Consider the following 22,685-nt stretch of genomic DNA (forward strand, 5'->3'; position numbering starts at 1 on the left):
TATTTCATATCAGTGAGCTCATACTGTATTTGTCCTTTTGTGTCTCGCTTATTTCATTCAACATGATGCATTCAGGATTCATCCATGTTGTGACAACATATCAGAACTTCAATCCTTTTTACACCTAAAATAGTATATACCACAGTTTATCTACTCATAGGTTGATGGACCCCTGGGTTACTCCCATTTTCTGGCAATTGTGAATAATGCCACTGTGAACATTGGTGTGCAAATACCTGTTTGAATCCCTGCTTTCAATTCTTTTGCATATATAGCTAGAAGAGACATCTTCCACAGCAGCTGTGGAACACTTTACATTCCCATCAAAAAAGGAATGAGTGTGCCTATTCCTCTACATCCTCTCTAATACTTAAAATTTTCTGTCTTTTTAAAATAGTAGCCATTCTAGTGGATACAATGGTATCTCATTGTGGTTTTGATTTTCATTTCCCTATAGCTAATGATGTTGAGCAACTTCTCATATACTTTTTGGACATTTGTATATCATCTTTGGAGAAATGTTTATTCTAGTCCTTTGCTGATTTTTCAACTGAATTATTAATATTTGCTTTTTTGTTGTTGACCTGAAGAATTTCTTTATATATTCTGGATATTAAACCCTTATCAGATAGATAGTTTCCAAATATTTTCTCCCATTATATAGGTTGTTTTACTTTCATGATAAAGCCCTTTGATGAATAAAAGATCTTAATTTTTTTCTTTCCCTATCCCTTCACTTTAAAACAGAAATTTTATGTCAATGTTACAAGTTACTCTGTTCACACAAGATAATAACTACAATAGCAGTAAATCTGCTTTGGTCTGTGGTTACACTCTACTCTTATTCCTCAGTCTTGAGGGATTTGGAATCATATCTGCTGTGACTTCTTCAAGCTGAGAGGGTCTTAGATATTATGGGGCAGAGGAAAGGAATTATTTTGCTTATAGTTGAAGATACTCCTTGTTTTGGGGATGGGACTTGTCCGTCATCATTTTGTTAGTTGTCCAGGGCAAGCCCAGAGAACTGGAGAGTAGGAGTTGGCTCTGCTCTGCTGAGTTTCAGGGCTAAACCAGCATATGAACAATCCAAAGATTTAAGTTTCTAAGAAATATATTTAAGAGGTACATTGAAAAGTGTAGGTTCAAATAAAAGGGGAATTATAAATGAGTGTAACTATGTTGTATTGAGGAAATAGATTTACTTACATTCCCAAATAGAGCCCACTGAGGGGGCGTGTTAATTTCATTAGGCTGTGTGGCTTGCCTGTGGTGTCCCTATGTTCCTTGAGCCCTCCAAAGCATTTTTGTTTGGGGCTTTGTTTACTGAAGCAGTTTGTGAAACCCACTGAGATCTCCATAAGCATAACCTCTGGAATGACCTGACTCACTTTGAAATCTCTTAGCCATAAAACTATGTTTTTTTGACTATATAAATATTTAATATTTAATTAGGTCCCATTTATCTACTTTTCTTCTGCTGTGCTTTGGGTTTAAAGTCCAAGAAACCATAGCCTAACACATGGTTCTTAAGATATTTCCCTATATTTTCTTCTAGTTTTATAGTTTTGGTTCTTATAGTAAGATCTTTGATCCATTTTGAGTTGATCTTTTTATATGAGGTAGGGGTCTTCCTTCATTCTTTTGCTCACGGAGATGCAATTTTCCCAGCACCATTTGTTGAAGAGACTATTCTTTCACAATTGAGTGGACTTGCCACCGTTGTCAAAAATCAGTTAGCATGGAGTTAATAATAAGAATATAGGTCACCAAAAAATAGAAAGAGGATTAAAAATGGAAAGCAGAGGGTTAATCTGTGCAGAATTGATAAAAAGGTTGTTTGTAAATCTTTGGAACGGAATAAAAATTGTTAAAGCATATCATGGTGTTGGTAACTAGCAGTGCTATTTTATGGGTATGGCTGTGGTTGAAAGGGAAAGTCTGAGGTCATGTATATGACTAGAAGGGAATGCTAAAAAACTATAACATGAGACTATAAGATTGTAAAACCTCATGTAAAACACAAATATGGGTGATATTGCATATATGTGACTGTTTTTACAAAATACAAATACAAATGTACTAAAGAAAAGGAAAAAGAATAGCAGCTATGTATAGCAGGGGATGCGCAGACTGATTGAGAGGGTTTTGTTTGCTTGTTTGTTGTTTATTATTATTGGAATAATGACAGTGCTTAAAGAATGATTGAAGTGATGAATGTACAAATATGTGATTACACCCGATGCAATTGATGGTACACTTTGGATGGATTTATGCTTTACTAATATGTATCAATAAACTTGATTTGTTAAAATAATTTTTTTTAAAAACCCAAAACTTTAATGCTAAAAAAAAAAAATCAGTTGGTCAGGCAAAAAGCACATGAAAAACTGCTCAACATCACTAGCTATTAGGGGAAATGCAGATCAAAACTACAATGAAATACCATTTCACACTTTATAGAATGGCCATTATTTTTTATTTTATTTTATTTTTTTAAAAAGATTTATTTATTTATTTAATTTTCCCCCCTCCCCTGGTTGTCTGTTCTCTGTGTCTGTTTGCTGCGTCTTGTTTCTTTGTCCCCTTCTGTTGTCGTCAGCGGCATGGGAAGTGTGGGCGGCGCCATTCCTGGGCAGGCTGCTCTTTCTTTTCACGCTGGGCGGCTTTCCTCACGGGCGCACTCCTTGCGCGTGGGGCTCCCCCACGCGGGGGACACCCTTGCGTGGCACGGTACTCCTTGCGCGCATCAGCGCTGCGCATGGCCAGCTCCACACGGGTCAAGGAGGCCCGGGGTTTGAACCGCGGACCTCCCATATGGTAGACGGACGCCCTAACCACTGGGCCAAAGTCCGTTTCCCTATTTTTTAAAAATACAATAAAATACACAGAAAACTTCAAGTGTTAGAAAGGATGTGGAGAAACAGGACTACTCCTTCACCGTTGGCGGGAATGTAGAATAGCAGCAGTCTCTGTGGAAAACAGCTCAACAGTACACCAAGAGGCTGAATATAGAAGTGCCATATGATCCAGCAATCATGTTATTAGGAATATATTCAGAAGAACTGAAAGCAAGGACACAAACTGACATTTGCACACTGATGTTCATAGCTGCATTATTCACAATTGCTAAAATGTGGAATCAGCCCAAGTGTCCATCAACTGATGAATGGATAAACCAAATGTGGTATACACACAATGGAATACAATTGAGCTGTAATGAAATCAGGATATATATAACAACATGGATGAACCTAGAGGGTATTATGTTGAGTGAAATAAGCCAGACAAAGAGACAAGTATTGTATGTTTTCACTTATATGAACTAAATACAGTGAGTAAACTTGAGGCAGTCATCTCTAAAGTATAGGTTGCTAGGGAATAGAATATCGGTTGAGAATGGGAGCTGATGCTTAATGTATGTAGCATTATTAATAAGGTTAATTGTAAAAGCATGGAAATGAAATAGAGATGAGTTAACACATTATAATGAGTATAATACTGCTGATTTATAAATGTGATTATGGCTAAAAGGGATAATCTGTGGGTGTAAAGGTCAATTGAAAGGAAAAGAGAATGTGTAGCAGTGATTTCAGTACTGGCTGAAGACTGGTTAATAGTATAAATATAAGTGCTCTTTTACAAAGTGCGAAAAATGTGGTGATACACGGGGAAATTACAGCTAATGTAGCATGGAGTATAATTAACATTAATTTTATAATATTTTTGTAGTAATGGCAAAGAAGATATTATATCAGTTCTAAAGGGCAACAAACAATAGGGGGGTATAAGTGAGGGTGGGATTTTTCCTTTTGGAGTAATGAAAATGTTCTAAAATTGACTGATGTGATGATTGTACAACTCTGTGATGAATACGAGCGCCTCTGAGTATACACTGAATCGATTGTACAAAGCATGGGATTGTATAACACTGTGAATCCTTTAGTGGAAGATGGACTGTAACAAACCAAACAAATATGAGAACATTTTCTCATGAACTGTAACAAATATATGATACTAATACAGGGTATCAATAACCAGTGGGTTGGGGGAAGAATACACCAAATGTAAAATATTGGTTATAGTTAGTAGTAATACATTGACAGTGCTCTTTCATAGTTTGTAACATGTTTCACAACAATGCAAGGTGTTGGTGGTGGGGAGATGTATGGGAATCTTGTATAATGATATGTATGTTTGTTTTGTAAATTCACAAATTTTACTATACACTTATTGTTTAGATATGTTCATGTATGAATGATATACTTCAATAAAATTTTATTTAAAAAATCAGTTGGCCAGGGTTTATTAGATGTGGGATTTTTTTTTTTTAGGAGGTACCCCAGATTGAACCCAGGACCTTGTACATGGGAAGGAGGTGCTCAAGCACTGAGCTACACCCACTTCTGGGGATTTATTTCTGAATTTTAATTTAATTCATTGGTCTATATGTCTGTCCTTGTGCCAGTACATGCTGTTTTCATTATTACAACTTTGGAATAACTTTTAAAATCTGGAAGTGTGAGTCCTTCAACTGCGTTCTTCTTTTTCAATATGGCTTTGTCAATTCAGGGCTCATTACCTTTTCATATAAATTTGATGATTGTTTTTTCCATTTCTGCAAAGAAAGTTGTTGAAATTTTGATTAAGATTGCATTAAGTCTGTAAATCATTTTGGGTAGCATTAACATCTTAACAATATTTAGTCTTAATCCATGAACACAGAATTTCCTTCATTTTTTCAGGTCTTCATTCGTTTTGTTTTGATTTTTTTCTTTTAATTTTTTTTTCATTTTAAAATTTTGGTTTTTTTAAAATTTATTCTTATTTTTTATTTTCTTTGATTCATTTTAACAATGTTTTGTAGTTTTCTGTGTCAAATACTTTACATCCTTTGTTAGATTTATTTCTAGATATTTGATTTAGTTGCTATTGTAAATAGAATTTTGATTTTTGACAAAGACACAATGATAGTCTCTTCAACAACCCATGCTGGGAAAACTAGATATCCACATGCAAAAGATAGAAATGGGCCCCTACTTCACACCATATACAAGAATTAATTTAAGATGGGGAAGCGGACTTGGCCCAGTGGTTAGGGTGTCCGTCTACCACATGGGAGGTTCGTGGTTCAAACCCCGGGCCTCCTTGACCTGTGTGGGGCTGGCCCATGTGCAGTGCTGATGCGCGCAAGGAGTGCTGTGCCATGCAGAGGTGTCCCCATGTAAGGGAGCCCCATGCGCAAGGAGTGCGCCCCGTAAGGAGAGCTGCCCAGCGCAAAAGAAAGTGCAGCCTGCCCAGGAATGGTGCTGCACACACGGAGAGCTGACACAACAAGATGACGCAACAAAAAGAAACACAGATTCCCATGCCACTGACAACAGAAGCGGACAAAGAAGAACACGCAGCAAATAGACACAGAGAACAGACAACTGGGGCAGGGGGGAGAGATAAATAATAAATAAATCTTTTTGAAAAAATTTAAGATGAATCAAAGACCAAAATTAAGAGTTAAAACCATAAAATTCATGGAAGAAATCATAGGGAAATATCTTCAAGACCTTGTATTAAGCAATGGATTCTTAAAATTTACACCAAAAACATGAATAACAAGAAAAAATAGATTTGGACTTCATCAAAATGAAATTTTTTTTGTACCTCAAAGGGCATTATTAAGAAATTGAAAAGTCAGTCAACAGAGTGGGAGAGAATATTTGGAAACCATACGTCTGAAAAGGATATAATACCCAAAATATATGAAGAACTCCTAAAATTCAATAACAAAATGATAAACAACCCAGTTTAAAAATGGGCAAAGAACTTAAATAGACATTTCTCCAGAAAAGATAAAATGGCCAATGAAAAGATTATCAATATCATTATACATTAGGGAAATTCAAATCAAAAGCACAATGAAGTATCACCTCACATTCACTAGAATGGTTATTATTAAGAAAACAGTAAATAAATGCAAGAATATGGAAAAATAGGAACCTTAGTACATTATTGGTAGGAATGGAAAACTGTTTGGTGGTTACTCAAGAAATTAAACAGAACTACCAGATGACGCAGCAATTTCACTTCTAGGTATAAACCCCAAAGAACTGAAAGCAGACAGATATTTGTATTATTCACAATAGCCAAAAGGTAGAAGCAACCCAAAGTGTCCATCAAAAGATGAATGGATAAAGACAATATGATATATACAAGACATGCAATCCTTTTCAGCTATAAAAAGGAATGAAGTTCTGATATATGCTACAGCATGGATGAACCTTGAAATGTTGAGTGAAATAAGTCAGATGCATAAGAAATATTAATTCACTTATCTTAAATAGCAAGAATATGCAAATTTATAGAGACAGAAAGTAGAGTACAGGTTACCAGGGGCAGGAGAGAGGGAATATGGGGATTTAATGCATAATAGGTTCAAGATTTCTGTTTGGGATGATAAGAAAGCTCTGGTAACAGATGGTGGTCAGGGTAGTATAGACTTGTAAATATGATTGATCTCACTGGATTTTATCTTTGGGAGTATTTAAAATGGGAAACTTTGTTTTTTATATATTTAAAAAGAGGGAGGCTGAAGAGACAGGGACAGGTAAATACAATGCCTGATCCTGGACTAGATCTAATAATGGAGGAGAAAATGCCCAAAAAGACATTATTGGAACTTAAGAAAAAATTGGAATAAAGAATATAAGCTTTATATCATTGTTAAATTTCTTAAACTTGAAATCTGTTCGTGAGGGGGTTAACTATCCTTGTTTTTAGAAAATATTCATAGGTGTATTAAGTGTTCAGGGAGCATGATATGTATACAACCTACTCTGAAATGATTAGAAAATAAATGGATAGGTGGATAAATTATATAGCAAATGTGGCAAAATGGTGGAAGGGGGCATATCTGGGTGGGGGTTATGTTGGAGTTCTCTGCATAGGTTTTGTATTTTTCAACTATCTATAAAGTTGAAATTATTTTAGAATGAAAAGTTAACTAAAATTTTGAATGACTGACTTGGAAAACTAAAACTGAAAAGGTATTATGAGGACACTGTTGAGTTGTTTTAAATATAGTTAGTTCCTCAAGGACTTGGAAATACGAAGAATTCACTAGTGGTCCTTGCCGTGAGTAAATGTTGCTGCTGCTTTTTGTTACTTTATGGATATTGCCTTGGTTTGAGTCTTTTGGGGACCCTAGAAAATTAAGTTCTTAAGCTAGCCCATTCCTATACATGTAAGCCTATTTTATATAGGAACTTTTGGTTATGTTCAGTTAAGGGATCTTCGGATCAGATCACTTTTGATTTGATGATCACTTCAGTTAAGGGCCTTTGATTAGATTTTAGATCCCAGGGTAGATCCTAATCCTTTTACAGGAGACTTAGATAAATGGAACACAGAGAAAGAGAGCTGCCATTTTTTTACCCTGCTATGTGAAAGAGGATCCAAGGATCACCTACAGCCATAGAAAGATAGAAACCTCATGAGGCTGAGAGAGAAACCAGAGGCTGAAATCAGCAGAGCAGCCCAAAGCTGAAGAGACAAAGCCTGGGGAGAGATGAGCCATATGCCTGATTGCTTACAGCTGAGCTTAGAAAGTGAGCCTAGAGAAGGAGGCAGAGTTCAGCTGCCATTTTGCTCAACATCATTAGCCGTTAGGAAAATGCAAATCAAAACCGTAATCAGGGAAGCAGATGTGGCTCAAGTGATAAGGCCTCCACCTACCATAGGGGAGGACCCAGTTTCAATCCCTGGGACCTCCTGGTGAAAAGAGGAGAAAGCATGGCCTGCGTGGTGAGCCAGTGCCCACGAAGTGAGCTGAGTGCCTGCGCATGTGCCCACTTAGTGAGCCAAGTGCCTATGTGAGTACCTGCATGGTGAACCAGTGCCTGCACAGTGAGCCAGGGCCTGTGCAGTGAGCCAGTGCCTGTGTAACTGAGTCACACTGCAAGATGATGATGCAACAAAAGAGAGACAAAAGGGAGAGTCAAAGTGAAGCACAGCAAAGACCAGGAATTGAGGTGGCACAATTGACAGGTGACCTCTCTCCACATCAGAGGTCCCCAGGATTGAATCACTTTGAATCCTAGAGGAGAAAAATGAGAAGAGAAGACAAAATGAGAAATAGATACAGAAGATCACACAGCGAATGGACACAGCAAAAACATGGTGGGGGAAGGGAAAAATAAATAAGTCTTAAAAAAAAAACATAATGAGATAACATTTCATACCCACTAGAATGGCTGCTATTTAAAAAGTGGAAAATTACAAGTTTGGAGGAGATGTTATAAAATAGGAATACTCACTGCTAGTGGGGATATAAAATGGTGCAGCCACTGTGGAAGACATTGTGACTTTTTCCTCAGAAAGTTAAGTATAGAATTACTGTATGACCTGGCAGACCCACTTCTAGGTATAAGCCCATAAGAACTGAAAGCAGGTCCTTGAAGGCTATAACAGCACTATTCACGATAGTCAGGGGTTGGAAGTAACCCAAGTGTCCATCAATTGATAAATGCATAAACAAAATGTGATAGATAACACGCAATGGAATATTATTCAGCTGTAAAATGGAATGAAGGTCTGATGCATGTGAGAACATGGATAAACTGAAGATATCAGGTTGAATGAAATAAGCAAAACACAAAAAGGCAAATATCATATGATCTCACTCATATGAAATAATTAGAATAAGTAAACTCATAGTCAGAATCTAATATAGGTTACCAAGGATGGAATGGAGTAAGGAATGGAGAGTTAAGGCTTAAAATGTACAGTTTCTATTTTAGACAATAAAACATTTTGGTAATGGATGATGGTGATGGTAACACAACATTGTGTATGTAACAACAGCCCTGAATTATGTATTTGAATGTGGTTAAAAGGGGAAATTTTAGGTTTTTTATATGTTACTGTGATTTTAAAAATTCTAAATCCATGGAATTGCACAATACAAACATTGACCTCTAAGTTAAATCATGGACTATAGTTAATAGTAGTTATAAAAATTGACTTTCATCAGTTTTTAAATTTTATTTTTAAAGAAGCTTTAGATTTCATAAATGTTACATTGAAAATATAGGGGATTCCCAAATACCCCACCCCCTCACACACTTTTCCCCATTAACATCTTTCATTAGGTGGTACATTTGTTAAAATTGATGAACACCTATTGAAGCATTGCTACTAACCGTTGTCTATAGTTTACATTATGGTTTACACTTTTGTGCCCACAATATTATAGGTTTTGATAAAATGTGTAATGGCCTGTATACTTCATTGCAGTGTCATGCAGAGCAATTCCAATGCCCCCAAAATGCCCCATGTTACACATATTAGTCCCTCTCCTTCCCCACAGAACCTCTAGTAACCACTACCTTTATATCAGTGTTACAAGTTCTTCTTTTATTATAATAATAATAAGTCTACTTTAGTCCATAGTTGTATTCTCCTCTTATGTTTGTTCATTCCTCATTCTTGAGGATTTGGGGATGGTGATGCCCACTCTGCTTCTGATTGAAAGGGGGCTTAGATCCCATGGGGCAGACTTTCATCAGTTTTTACAAATGTACCACACCGATACAAGGTATTAATAATAGGGTGGTATGTTGGAACCCTGTGTTTTATGCATGATTTTTCTGTAAGCCCTCAACTTCTCTAATTAAAAAAAAACATTGACACAAAGACTGTTTCTAGTAATTCCATATGAGTGCTTCATAGAAACACATTGGTTGCAAGAAAACTATTTGTCTTTTTCACTTTTCAATTTATTATTCCTAACATCCTTACCTGCCCTGTCCAGGACAGTGTCCAGTAGCCATGGTTGGTGTTCGAGCACTTGAAATGTGGCAGTCCAAATTGAAAAGTGCTTTAATTATACAAATACACCCCAGCTTTCAAATAAAGAATGTAAAGTATCTCCTTAATTATGTTTTTATTGATCACATGTTTAAATGAGAATATCTCTATACTCTTCCAGGTTTCCCCCAGACCACCCACATATTTGGTGATTTACCAGAAGAATTCATGGGATTTGGCATGTCATTTTATTTACATAAGATTTAATACAGCAAAAGGATATAATATATGATCAGCAAGGGAGAAAGATACAGACATAGTCTAGAGAAATCCTTGCACAAGCTTCCTTACGTTTTCTGCCTCCCATGAAGGGCACCCTGAACAGGCTTATTTTTCCAGCAACACATAATGCTGTTACATGTTACATGTATGCAATGTTCTGTCCAGAGAAGCCCAGTAGAGACTCGGTGCCCAATATTTTTACTGGAAACTGGTCATATATCATCCTCTGTTGAGCAAACCCCAAAATTTCATACAGCCAGAAAGCAGGTGTTCAACATAAATGACATTGCTTGCACAAACTGTCTAGGCACAGTGAACTATCATTAGAGAATGAAGGAAAGCCAAGTTTTCAGATGCCAACCAAGGGCCAGCCTTACAAGAAGGCCTTTCTAAAGCCTGCTTTAACTCTTTTCTGCACAGATATATTGGGTTAAGTAAAGTATATTAGTCAAATTATTTTCACCTCCTTTTACTTTTTAATGTTGCTCCTAGCTCATATTTTTTGGCTCATATTTATTTTGGAGAGTGCTGGCCTAAATCTTAAATGGAAATTGTACACTGATGTAGTTATTTTCTGTATATACACTAATGATTTCTCTCTTAGTACAATCCTGATAATTAAATAGGTGAAAAGTCTCCCTAAAGCTATATCTTTATACTAATCATTAAATGTAAGACTGAGTTGTAAGACTGCAATAGATTTAGCACCATATCCCAAATTTAACTTCATTACCCAAGAGCAAGAAGGAAACACCCTCCAAAAAATTTGTGAGTGTATGATAAATTTGGGGATTTCATGGATTTTTCTAAAACAAGATTTCCAGCTTGAAAATGTCTCTTTGATAAGCACATTTCAGAGGTGAAAACAGTAAATTTTTACATCCTTATAATTAATTCAAATTATTGAACTATATCTTTGGATCTTCTCTAAGCTGTTAATGATTTGTAATTGTTATGAATCCATCCATGAAAACAATCAATATTTTAATAAGGCTCATATAAATGGGCTAATTCTGCATCAGAGATTCATTTCATGCCTACCCATTATACATTGCAGATATGACTAAAATAGTATCACTTAGCTAAATAGGACAATTCAGAATAGCAATCAGGATATGTTTGACTTCTCTCCAGGCACTGAATTCTTATACGTGACTCTTTAAGAAAGGATATGGCTTTAAGAAAATAATTTCAAGGATTAGAACTGTGAAAGCAGTACATACTTTTGTTAGAATGAATCCATAATGTGATTTTCAGTGATATATTGCCTAAGAGTCGCCTCCAGGCTTAGCTGAAGGACAGAACCATCTTTTCAGCATCATTGCCACATCTCATCACAAGTAGAGAGGAGCTGAAATCCTAACCTTCCTCTTCTTTCCCGTGCCATGACCCAAGGGTGAGTAAAGGAGGTAGAGAGTCCTCGGGCTGTAAGTAGTGAGTGGTTTATAACTGGCACTATTTTTGCTATTATCTGTCTCCCTCATATATAGACTCATTATTCATCTATTTTATTATAGTTCTGAATTAAAATTTGTCATTAGAATCCCATGTCAGTAACTACCTTGACTCTCATTATAAGAACATTAAAAAGTTTAATATGGAGATTATTTAATTGTAAAAAAGGTGTCAGTGCCTACACTCAGGTTGTTTAAAAGTGGGGGAAAGTAGCAAACAAGCCCTAATTCATAATGATTCCATACATTATTAATCTACTACATTTCAAGGTGGGTGAATAATGCCTTTTGGGGGATATTTCCTTAAAGAAAAGTTATATCAATCAGCACTCTAATACCAAAAAATTTTGGATAAAGAATGGAGATTTTGGAATAGAAAAGATTGACTTAAATTTATCAGATTCTGTTTTTGGGTTTTCTGGGGACCCAATATAGTACCAGTTTTTCCAGCCCATGTTCAGAGCCAGCTGAGACAAAGGGAAACAGGCAAGTGGATAGCAACATATCAGTTTTAATACTGATAATGCCTTTGGAGAATATGACTAGATATCCCTAAACTTCCTAAGATTGCAGCCCAGAATTTTAGTCTTGCCCACTCAGTCACCAGCATAGAGCTAGACAATCTGGTTGGGAGTCAGACCCTTAAAGTAACAGTGTAGAGAGAGGTTCTGAGCAGTGTTGGCTTCCTGTATGCCACTGGACCCCCAAGTAAATAAGGGGAGGGACGGAGCTATGAATCCCCAAGTCCTGCTCCCAGATTTACCAGTAAAATAATTCACTTTTCTTCCCTGCGGGAGGAACAAGTAAGCAAACAAAGGTCTGGGATGGTAACCTAAACAAAGAGCCTTTTCTTTACAGGAAAAGATACATTAACATCATGCCTGCTATTTTAATGAGATTCATTGTACATTTAATGAAAGAAAGATAATATTTAGGGAGAAAACCCCATGCAAGCCCATCTTGGGTGGGAAGAGGTTATTTATTAGAATTAAAATTGTAGGTATTTCTTTCATCTTGAAATCTTGAGAAGAAACTTTAAAAAGAAAATGCGAAAAATGTTTCAAGTTCTGTCAGTCTGATAGAAAGTGATACTCAATTTTCCTAGCTTGATAAAGCACATATTTTCTGCAAATAAAAAATGTAAAAAGTTTTTTAAGCAGAAAAAAAACATTTTGTCAGATTATAATTTTACAAGTCAAAATGGTTAGTTTACTTTTGGGGGCATCTGTCATACCTTTTTCTTGTCTTTAAGTAGATAGTAAAAATTAAGTTGTCCTGTTTCTTCCAGATTTTTTGTGTATGTCTTTACACTGAAATACTTTAAACTACTTTGTATTTCTGTCTCTTATCTGGGATTTATTTCCTAACAGAAGTACACACATTGAATCATAATCTAGTATAACAAAATATTTACAAATATATTGAGAACTGTGCAAAGAGGAGTATACAGAGTGTGACAGGAACACACACTAATGACTAGCTACCTAGGACAATTGGGAAGTCTTCACAGAGAGGGCAGTATTTGAGATGATTTTAATGGTGATCACCAACAAGGGAAAAGAAATATTTTAGGCTGAAAGAACAGATTATACAAAATAAGAAATTACTTCAGATATCTTTATTGTACTTTGAAACATTTTTATTGTAGCATATATACATTATATTCCCCATTTTTAACCCCTTTCAAATATACAATCCGGTGATATTAATTAAATTCACAATGTTGTGCTAACATCACCACCATCCATTACCTAAACTTTTCCATCACACCAAATAGAAACTCTGCTTCCTTTATGCATTGACTCCTCATTCCTCTCCCACCCTTGGTAACATGTAATTTACTTTTTGACTCTATGAATTTTCCTATCTCGATATTTCTTCAAGTGAAATCACAATATCTGTCCTTTAGTGTCTGACATTTCACTCAATGTGATGTCTTCAAGGTTCATCCATGTTGTAGCATCTATCAGAACGTCATTCCTTTTTACAAGTGAATAATATTCCTTTGTATGAATATACCATAGTTTGTGTGTCCATTCATCTGTTGCTAGACACCTGGGTTGCTTCCACCTTTTGGCAATTGAGAATAATTTTACAACTATGGACATTAGTGTACAGAAGTCCTTTAAATTTTTGAAAGAACTCAGTTCTGTTAGTCTGGGTTCTCCAGAGAAACAGGACCAACAGGATGTATGTGTGTGTACATATATATATATACACACACATACATATATACGTATATATACACATGTGTATATGTATGTGTGTGTGTATATATATATGATTTATTTTAAAGAATTTGCTCATGTGTTTGTGAGAGCTGGCAATCTGAGTTTTGTAGGGCAAGCCAGAGGCTGAAATTCACAGAGGAGTAGAGGGTGTAGTCTTAAGGAAGAATTTCTTATGGAAGCCAAAGTTTTTGCTCTTCAGGCCTTCAACTGATTATGTGAGACCCACTCACATAATTAAGGGTAATCACTTTTACTTAAAGTCAACTACTTATAGCTGCTAATCATATGTATAAAAATACCGCTAGGTGGCGGACTTGGCCCAGTGGTTAGGGTGTCCGTCTACCACATGGGAGGTCCACGGTTCAAACCCTGGGCCTCCTTGACCCGTGTGCAACTGGCCCATGCGCAGTGTTGATGCGCGCAAGGAGTGCCGTGCCACGCAGGGGTGTCCCCCCCTTAGGTAAGCCCCACGCGCAAGGAGTGCGTCCCATAAGGAGAGCTGCCCAGCGCGAAAGAAAGTGCAGCCTGCCCAGGAATGGTGCCGCACACAAGGAGAGCTGACAAAACAAGATGACGCAACAAAAAGAAACACAGATTCCCGTGCCGCTGACAACAACAGAAGCGGGCAAAGAAGATGCAGCAAATAGACACAGAGAACAGACAGCCAGGATTGGGGGAAGGGGAGAGAAATAAATAAATAAATAAAATCTTTAATAAAAAAAAAATACCACTAAAGCAACATCTAGGACAATATGTGAACAAGCAAGTGAACATCTTAGCCAAGTTGACATATAAAGTTAACCATCATGCCAGGGTATATTCTAGTTCCATAAGAAGTATGGAATATTCAAATTGCCATTGCATAACAATGGCCTTGTGATGCCCAACATGAGTGAAACTTTACATGAGTCAGGGCTAAAGAATATTGGCTTTTGTCTTGTTGTATAAAATGTACTACAAAATGTATTCTTAGAGAGGCCTTTGAAGTAAGAAATTGACTTTAAAAGTAGAAGTGTAAAATAAATTGAGATGGGTTCATAATCTTTATACTCTCTTTTCTTAGCAATACCATTTTCTTTTTTCTACAGCTCCCTGCAGAGGCAGCACTTTCTTTTGCCATAGCAACATGTGCATCAATAATTCTTTAGTCTGTAATGGTGTTCAAAACTGTGCATACCCTTGGGATGAAAATCATTGTAAAGGTGAGTCTGATGCAAACACCAACCATTTTGAGATAAAAGTGGCTGCTGCCTCAAGAATTAAAATATATTTTTCTTTATCTGTTTTGCATAGGTATTTTGGCAGAAAATGAGACAAATAATATATATATTTTTTTTTTTTGAGGACAAATATGGTATGGTCTCATTTTATTTATTCATTCCCCCCACTTTGTTCTTCGTTCTCGCTGTCTTCTCTCTGTGTCCATTTGCTATGTGCTTTCTGTGTCTTCTTGTCTTCTCTTAGGAGGCACCAGGAACTGAACCTGGGACCTCCCATATGTGAGAGAGGCGCTCACTTGCTTGAGCCACTTCAGCTCCCTGCTTTATTGTGCCTCTCATTGTCTTCCCTCTTTGTGTCACCACGTTGCACCATCTTGTTACATTAGCTTGCTGCACCTGCCCATTGCGCCGCTTGCCGTCTTGCTCATCTCCTCCAGGCAGCACCGGGACTCGAACACGGGACTTCCCATGTGGTAGGCGGGAACTCAGTTACCTGAGCCACATCCATTTCCCCAAATGTTCTTTTAAATGGATTACAGAGCTTCCCTGGAATGTGGTAAAAGCAAAGAAAAATATTTGTTTTCGACAGAAATTATTTTGGTTTACAGAGTATGTTTTTTAAAACCCTCGTTGTTCAAAAGTGCATCATGATATTTTCTGCCGTATTATTTTTCTGTTGTTTTTATATTAGTCATTTCTACCATAGACACCTTACTTGTCAAAATAATTTTAAAAGAAGCTTAAATTATTTTCATAATTATATGGAAATGCTATTTTTCATATTTAATAAAAATGAACTGATGGATTCAACATTGTAACATAAAAGCAAACCCACTCTAAGAACTTTTTTTTTATCATAAAATTTCCTATTCTATATTTTTAGTATATAACTATGTGAAAGATAAATACAGCCTGTGATAATAGTTGAATGTCTATAAGTTGGTTTTAAAATCATCAGAACCAAAGTTCTTCCTCATTTTTTCCTCTAAAATTTCAATAAATGTCTATATAATAACTTACTATGAAAGCATGATATAATCTGATCTGGCTATCTTAAATACTTGATATGAAGTATTTTCAGGTAATCATTCCAAACCAGAGACCATGATAATATACCTGACTGGGTTGGTTCTCTCTTGCTGATAATCATCAGTAGACATATTGGGAATATACATCTAGGGGCTATAGGTCAAATCTCCTATAGAGCAGAAAGTTAGACTTAATAGAACAAGAGTATTTATTTTGACATTTTTTATATTCATGGTGTTTAATTTTATTTGCAAATTGTATATAGTCACATGCCTTTCAGTAAAGGAACCAAGTTCTTTATCTTTTCTGTCCTCTATCAGGCTATGTTGTGATTGGTGGTGGTGGTGGTGGTTTTTTAAATTTTATTGAAGTTTATCATTCACACATGAACATACGTAAATAAGTGTATAGTAAAAGTTGTGACCTTACAAAACAAACATGCATAATATCTTCAAGGGTCCAATACATCACCCCACCACCAACACCTTGCATTGTTGTGAAACATTTGTTACAAATTAGGAAAGAATATTGTTAAAATATTACTACTAACTATAGTCTATATCTTACATTTGGTGTATTTTCCCCTCAACTTACCTTATTATTTTTTAAATATATTTTTATTACAGAAATTGTGTACTTAAAAAAGTCATGCACATGTGTAGAATTCCCATACAGTACGTTTTCACCATGGTAGGACATTTGTTACTGATTATGAGATAAAATTATGAGGCTATTACCACCAACCATGGTCCATAGTGTACATTTGGCACACTTTTTTCATACTCCCCCATTATCAACACAGTACATCTTTGGCATAGATGCGAGAATATTACAGTATTGATGTTAACCACAGTCCATAGGTCACACCAGTTGTATTTTTCCCATGCTTTTACACATTCCCACCACCTTGGAATAGTGACTTACATCTGGTCTAGCTCACAGAAGGACGCTCTTGCATCTGTACCATCAGCCACAAAAAATTCTCATTTACCTCTGGGTTCAGGGTGTTATTCAGTCCCTAGATTATTCTCTAGCTTTCTTTCAATTGACATTCACATCCTGAGACTACCCTTTTCAGCTACAATGCCATTTATAAATCAGATCCTGCTCACTAGAATGTTTTACCATCAACTCTATCCATTTTCATACTTTTACAGTCAAGTTAGTTAAAACTCCTACATGCATTAAGCATCAGTAGGCCTTCTCAGCCATCCTCTTCTAATAAACTATACTCTAGGTTTTAACTCCATGTGTTTATTTTTCATATTTAGTTCCTGTTAATGAGACCATGCAATATTTGTCCTTTCGTGTCTGGCTTACTTCACTTAGAATAATGTGTTCAAAATTCATTCATTTTATCATATGTGTCCTAATTTCATTTCTTCTTACTCCATGATAGTATTTCATTGTATGTATATACCCCATTTTATTCATCCTTTCATTGGTGGATGGACACTTGGATTGTTTCCATCTTTTGGCAGTTGTGAATGATGTCGCTGTGAACATCAGTGTGCAGATCTCTGTGACACAGTTTTCAGTTCTTCTGGATATATTCCTAGTAGAGGAATTACTAGATCATATGGCAGTTCTTTTTAGCTTCCTGAGGACCTGCCAAACTGTCTTCCACAGAGGCTGCACCATTTTACAATCCCACCAACAGTGAAAGTGTTCCTATTTATCCACGTCCTCTCCAGCACTTACATTGTTTTGTTTTTTTAATTAATGGCCATTCTATGATGTGTGAGATCATATCTCATTCTTGTTTTGATTTGCACTTCCCTAATAGCTAGTGATATGGGACATTTTTTCATGTGCTTTTTGGCCATTTGTATTTCCTCATTAAAGAAATGTCTATTTAAATCTTTTACCCATTTTTCAATTGGATTGTTTGCTCTTTTATTGTTGAGTTGTATGATCTCTTTATATAGAATGGAAATCAAACCCTTATTGGATATGTAGTTTCCCAATATTTTCTAACATTGAGTAGGCTGCCTTTTCACCTTCTTGATGAAGTCCTTTGATGCACAAAATTGTTTAATTTGAGGAGGTACCATTTATCCATGTTTTCTTTTGTTGCTCATGCTTTCAGTGTAAGATATAAGAATCCACCACCTACCACCAGGTCTTGAAGATGTTTTCTTACATTTTCTTCTAGGAGCTTTATGGTTCTTGCTTTTATATTTAGGTCTTTGATCCATTTTGAGTTAATTTTTTGTATAAGGTGTGAGATGGGGTCCTCCTCCTTTCTTTTGGCTATGGATATCAAGTTCTCCCAGCATCATTTGATGAATAGACTGTTCTAGCCCAGCTGGGTGAGTTTGACGAAAATCACTTGACTATAGATGCGAGGGTCTGTTTCTGAACCATCAGTTCAGTTCCATTGATCTATGTGTCTGTCTGTATGCCAGTACCATGCTGTTTTTACCAATGTAGCTAGGTAATATGATTTAAAGTCCAGAAGTGGGAGTCCTCCAACTTTGCTTTTCCTTTTTAAGATGTTTCTGGCTATTTGGGACCCCTTACTCTTCCAAATAAAGTTGATAGTGTTTCCATTTATTTTTTAAATGCTGGTGAAATTTTTATTGGGACTGCATTGAATATATCAGTTTGGGTAGAACTGACATCTTAATGATATTTAGTCTTCCAGTCATGAACATAGAATGTTCAATGCATTGTAGTTTTCTGAATACAAGTACTTTACATGCTTGGTTAAGTTTATTCCTAAATATTTGATTGTTTTAGTTCCTATTATAAATGGAATTTTTTTCCTGACTTCTTCCTCTGATTGTGCATTACAATTGTATAGAAACACCACTGATTTTTGCATATTAATCATGTATCCTGACACTCTACTGAAATCGCTCATTAGCTCTAGCAGCTTTGTTGTAGATTTTTCAGGACTCTCTAGGTATAGGATCATATCATCTGTGAATAGTGAAAGTTTTACTTCTTCCTTTCCAATTTGGATGCCTTTTATTTCTTTTTCTTGCCTGATTGCTCTAACTAGAACCTCTACCACTATATTGAACAGTAGTGGTGACATTAGTCATCCTTTTCTTGTTCCTGATCTCAACAGAAAAGCTTTAGGTCTTTCACCATTGAGTTGCAATGTTAGCTATGGGTTTCTTATATATGGCCTTTATCAAGTTGAGAAAGTTTCCTTCAATCCCTATATTTTGTAGTATTTTTATCAAGAAAGGGTCCTGTATTTTGTCACATACTTTTTTTTTTTGCATCAATCAATAGGATCATATGATTTTTCTTCTTTGATTTATTAATATATGGTATATTGCCCTGGTTGATTTTCTTTTGTTGAAGCACCTTTGCATGCCTGGTATAAAACCCACTTGATCATGATGAATAATTATTTTAATGTATTTTTGGATTTGATTAGCAAGTATTTTGTAGAGGATTTTTGCATCAGTATTCATTAGGAAAATGGGTCTGTAAATTTTTTTTGTTATTGTAGTATCTTTATCTGGCTTTGGTATTAGGGTGACACTGGCTTCATAGAATGAGTTTGGGAGCATTCCTTCTTGTTCAATTTTTTGGAAGAGTTTGAGTAAGTTTGGTATTAAATTTTCTTTGAATGCTTGTAGAATTCAACTGTGAAACAATCTTGTCCTGGGCTTTTCATTTTTGGGAGTTGTTTGATGACTGTTTCATTCACTTTTCTTGAGATTGGTTTGTTGAAAACTATTTCTTCCAGTAGGTTGCTCATGTGTTCCTAGGAATTTTTCCATTTTTTCTATATTGTCTACTTTTTTGACATGCCATTATTCATAGTATCCTTTTATGATTTCTTTTGTTTCTGAGGGGTCAGTAGTAAGGTCCCTATTTTCATTTTTTATTTCATTTATTGTATCTTCTCTAATCTTTTCTTAGTCTAGCTAAGGGTTTGTCAATTTCACTAATCTTCTCAAAGAACCAACTCCTGGTTTTGTTAATTTTCTTGTTTTTTTGTTCTCAATTTCATTATTTCTGCTCTTTGTTATTTCATTCCTTCTACTTGCTTTGGGATTAGTTTGCTGTTCTTTTTTGAGTTCCTCCAGCTGTGTAGTTAGGTCATTGATTTTAGCTCTTTCTTCTTTTTTAATGTAAGCATATTTTAATGTAAGCATAATTTAATGTAAGCTATAAATTTCCCTCTTAGCACCACCTTCTGCATCCCAAGGGTTCTGCTATGTTGTGTTCTCATTATCATTCATCTTAAGATATTTATTGATTTCTCTCAAAATTTCTTTGACCCACTGATTATTTAAGAGTGTGTTGTTTAATCTCCATAAATTTGTGAATTTTCTCTTTTTCTACCTCTTGTTAATTTCCAACTTTATTCCGTTACGATCAGAAAAATTGCTTTGTATAATTTCAATCTTGTTGAATTTTTTGAGATCTGCTTAACTTGTTACCCAACATATGGTCTATTCTAGAGAAAGATCCATGAGCACTTGACATGAATGTATATCCTTCTGTTTGGGGTGCAGTGTTCTATATATGTGTATTGGGTTTAGCGCATTTATTATATTATTCAAACTCTCTGTTTCTTTATTGATCCTAGGCCCAGATGTTCTGTCCAATACTGAGAGTGATATATTGAAGTCTCCAACTGTTATTGTAGAGATACCTATTTCTCTGTTCAGTTTTGTCAGGGTTTGCCTCATATATCTTGGGGCATCCTGGTTAGGTGCATATACATTTATGATTGTTATTTCTTTCTGATGAATTGCCCCTTTTATTAATATATAATATCCTTCCTTGTCTCGAATAGCAGTTTTGCTTTTAAAGCCTATTTTTTCTGATATAAGTAGAGCTTCTGCAGCTTTTTGTTGGTTACTACATATGTGGAATATCTTTATCCAGCCTTTCACTTTCAGTCTATTGGTGTCCTTGGGTCTAAGGTGAGTATCTTGTAGACAGTATATAGATAGCTCATATTTTCTTATCTATTCCATCAGTCTATGTTTTTTATTTGGGGAGTTTAATCCATTAACATTCAGTGTTATTATTTTAAAGACAGTTATTTCACGCATTTTGACCTTTGGATTTTATCTGTCATATTTTATTTTCACCACTCTTTTGATACTTTTAGTTACTATCACTGATAAAATCTTTTTTTTCCCTCCCCTTCCCCCCCCCCCCCACCCAATTATCTGTTCTCTGTGTCTATTCATTGTGTGTTCTTCCGTGTCCACTTGTATCCTTGTCACGGCACTGGGAAACTGTGTCTCTTTTTTTATTGCATCATCTTACTGCATCAGCTCTCCGTGTGCGTGGTGCCACTCCTGGGCAGGCTGCACTTCTTTCACGTGGGGCAGCTCTCCTTACAGGGTGCACTCCTTGAGTGTGGGGCTTCCGTACACGGGGGACATCACTGCGTAGCACGGCACTCCTTGAGTGCATCAGCACTATGCATGGGCCAGCTCACCACATGGGTTAGGAGGCCCTGGGTTTGGACCCTGGACCTCCCATGTGGTAGGTGGACGTCTATCAGTGGAGCTAAATCCACTTCCTGACTGATATAATCTTAATTTCTATACTCTCTTCCAAGCCTCTCTGTCTTGTCTTTTCTTTTCAGGCTATAGCAGCACTCCCTGTAGTATTTCCTGCAAAGCCAGTCTCTTTTTTTATAAACTCTCTTAGTTGCTGTTTTTGGGGTTTTTTTTTTTTAAAGATTTATTTTATTTATTCCTTTTCCCATTCCCCGCTGCCCCCCCCCCCATTGTCTGCTCTCTGTGTCCATTCACTGTGTGTTCTTCTGCATCTGCTTGCATTATCCTGTGGCACTGGGAAACTGTGTCTCTTTTTTTGTTGTGTCATCTTGCTGCATCAGCTCTCTGTGTATGCAGCACCACTCCTGGGCAGGTTGCACTTTTTTTGCATGGGGCGGCTCTCCTTTGTGGGGCACCCTCCTTGCACATGAGGGACCCCTACACAGGGATGCCTCTGCATGACATGGCACTTCTTGCGCACAGCAGCTGCACTGCATGTGGATCAGCTTACCACATGGGTCAGGAGGCCCTGTGGATCAAACCCTGGACCCTCCATATGGTAGATGGACGCTCTATCAGTTGAGCCATATCTGCTTCCCTCTCAGTTTCTGATATCTGTGAGTATTCTAAACTTGCCCTCATTTTTGAAAGGCAATCTTGCAAGATATAAGAATCTTGGCTGGCAGTTTTTTTCTTGCAGAATCAAGTATATCATACCACTTCCTTCTTGCCTCCTTGGTTTCTGATGAGAAATCAGCACATAATCTTATTGGTATCCCTTATATGTTATGCATCACTTTTCTCTTGCTGCTCTCAGAATTCTCTATTTGTCTTTGGCTTTTTACATTCTGATTAGTATGTGTCTCAGAGTTGGTCTATTAAGATTTATTCATATGGGAGTACTTTGTACTTCTTAGACATGGATATCTATGTCTTCAGTAGGGTTGGAAAATTTTCTATTATTTCTTCAGATATTTCTTCTGCCATTTCCCCTTCTCTTCTCCTTCTCAGATTCCCATGACATGTACATATGCACATCTTTTGCCACCATTTATTTCCTTAAGTCCCTGATCAGTTTTTTCCATTCTTATCTTCATCTGTTCTTTTTTTATATTCACCTTCAGAGGCCATGTCTTCAAGCTCACTGATCCTTCCCTCTGCCTCCTTAAATCTGCTATTATA

At 36.3% G+C, this 22,685-nt stretch overlaps 1 protein-coding gene across 3 annotated transcripts in view; it reads left to right on the forward strand.

Moving 5' to 3' along the window:
• NETO2 (neuropilin and tolloid like 2) overlaps positions 1-22,685 on the forward strand; it is a 79,192-nt gene that overhangs the window by 49,828 nt on the left and 6,679 nt on the right. For all 3 annotated transcript variants that reach the window (XM_004457058.3, XM_004457059.3, XM_004457060.3), the window contains one exon: positions 14,854-14,967. In XM_004457058.3, the coding sequence (XP_004457115.2) occupies positions 14,854-14,967 (114 nt within the window). The remainder of the gene's footprint in view (positions 1-14,853; positions 14,968-22,685) is intronic.

This window comes from Dasypus novemcinctus, chromosome 18 (genome assembly GCF_030445035.2).
Source record: "Dasypus novemcinctus isolate mDasNov1 chromosome 18, mDasNov1.1.hap2, whole genome shotgun sequence".
Classification (NCBI taxonomy): Eukaryota; Metazoa; Chordata; class Mammalia; order Cingulata; family Dasypodidae; genus Dasypus; species Dasypus novemcinctus.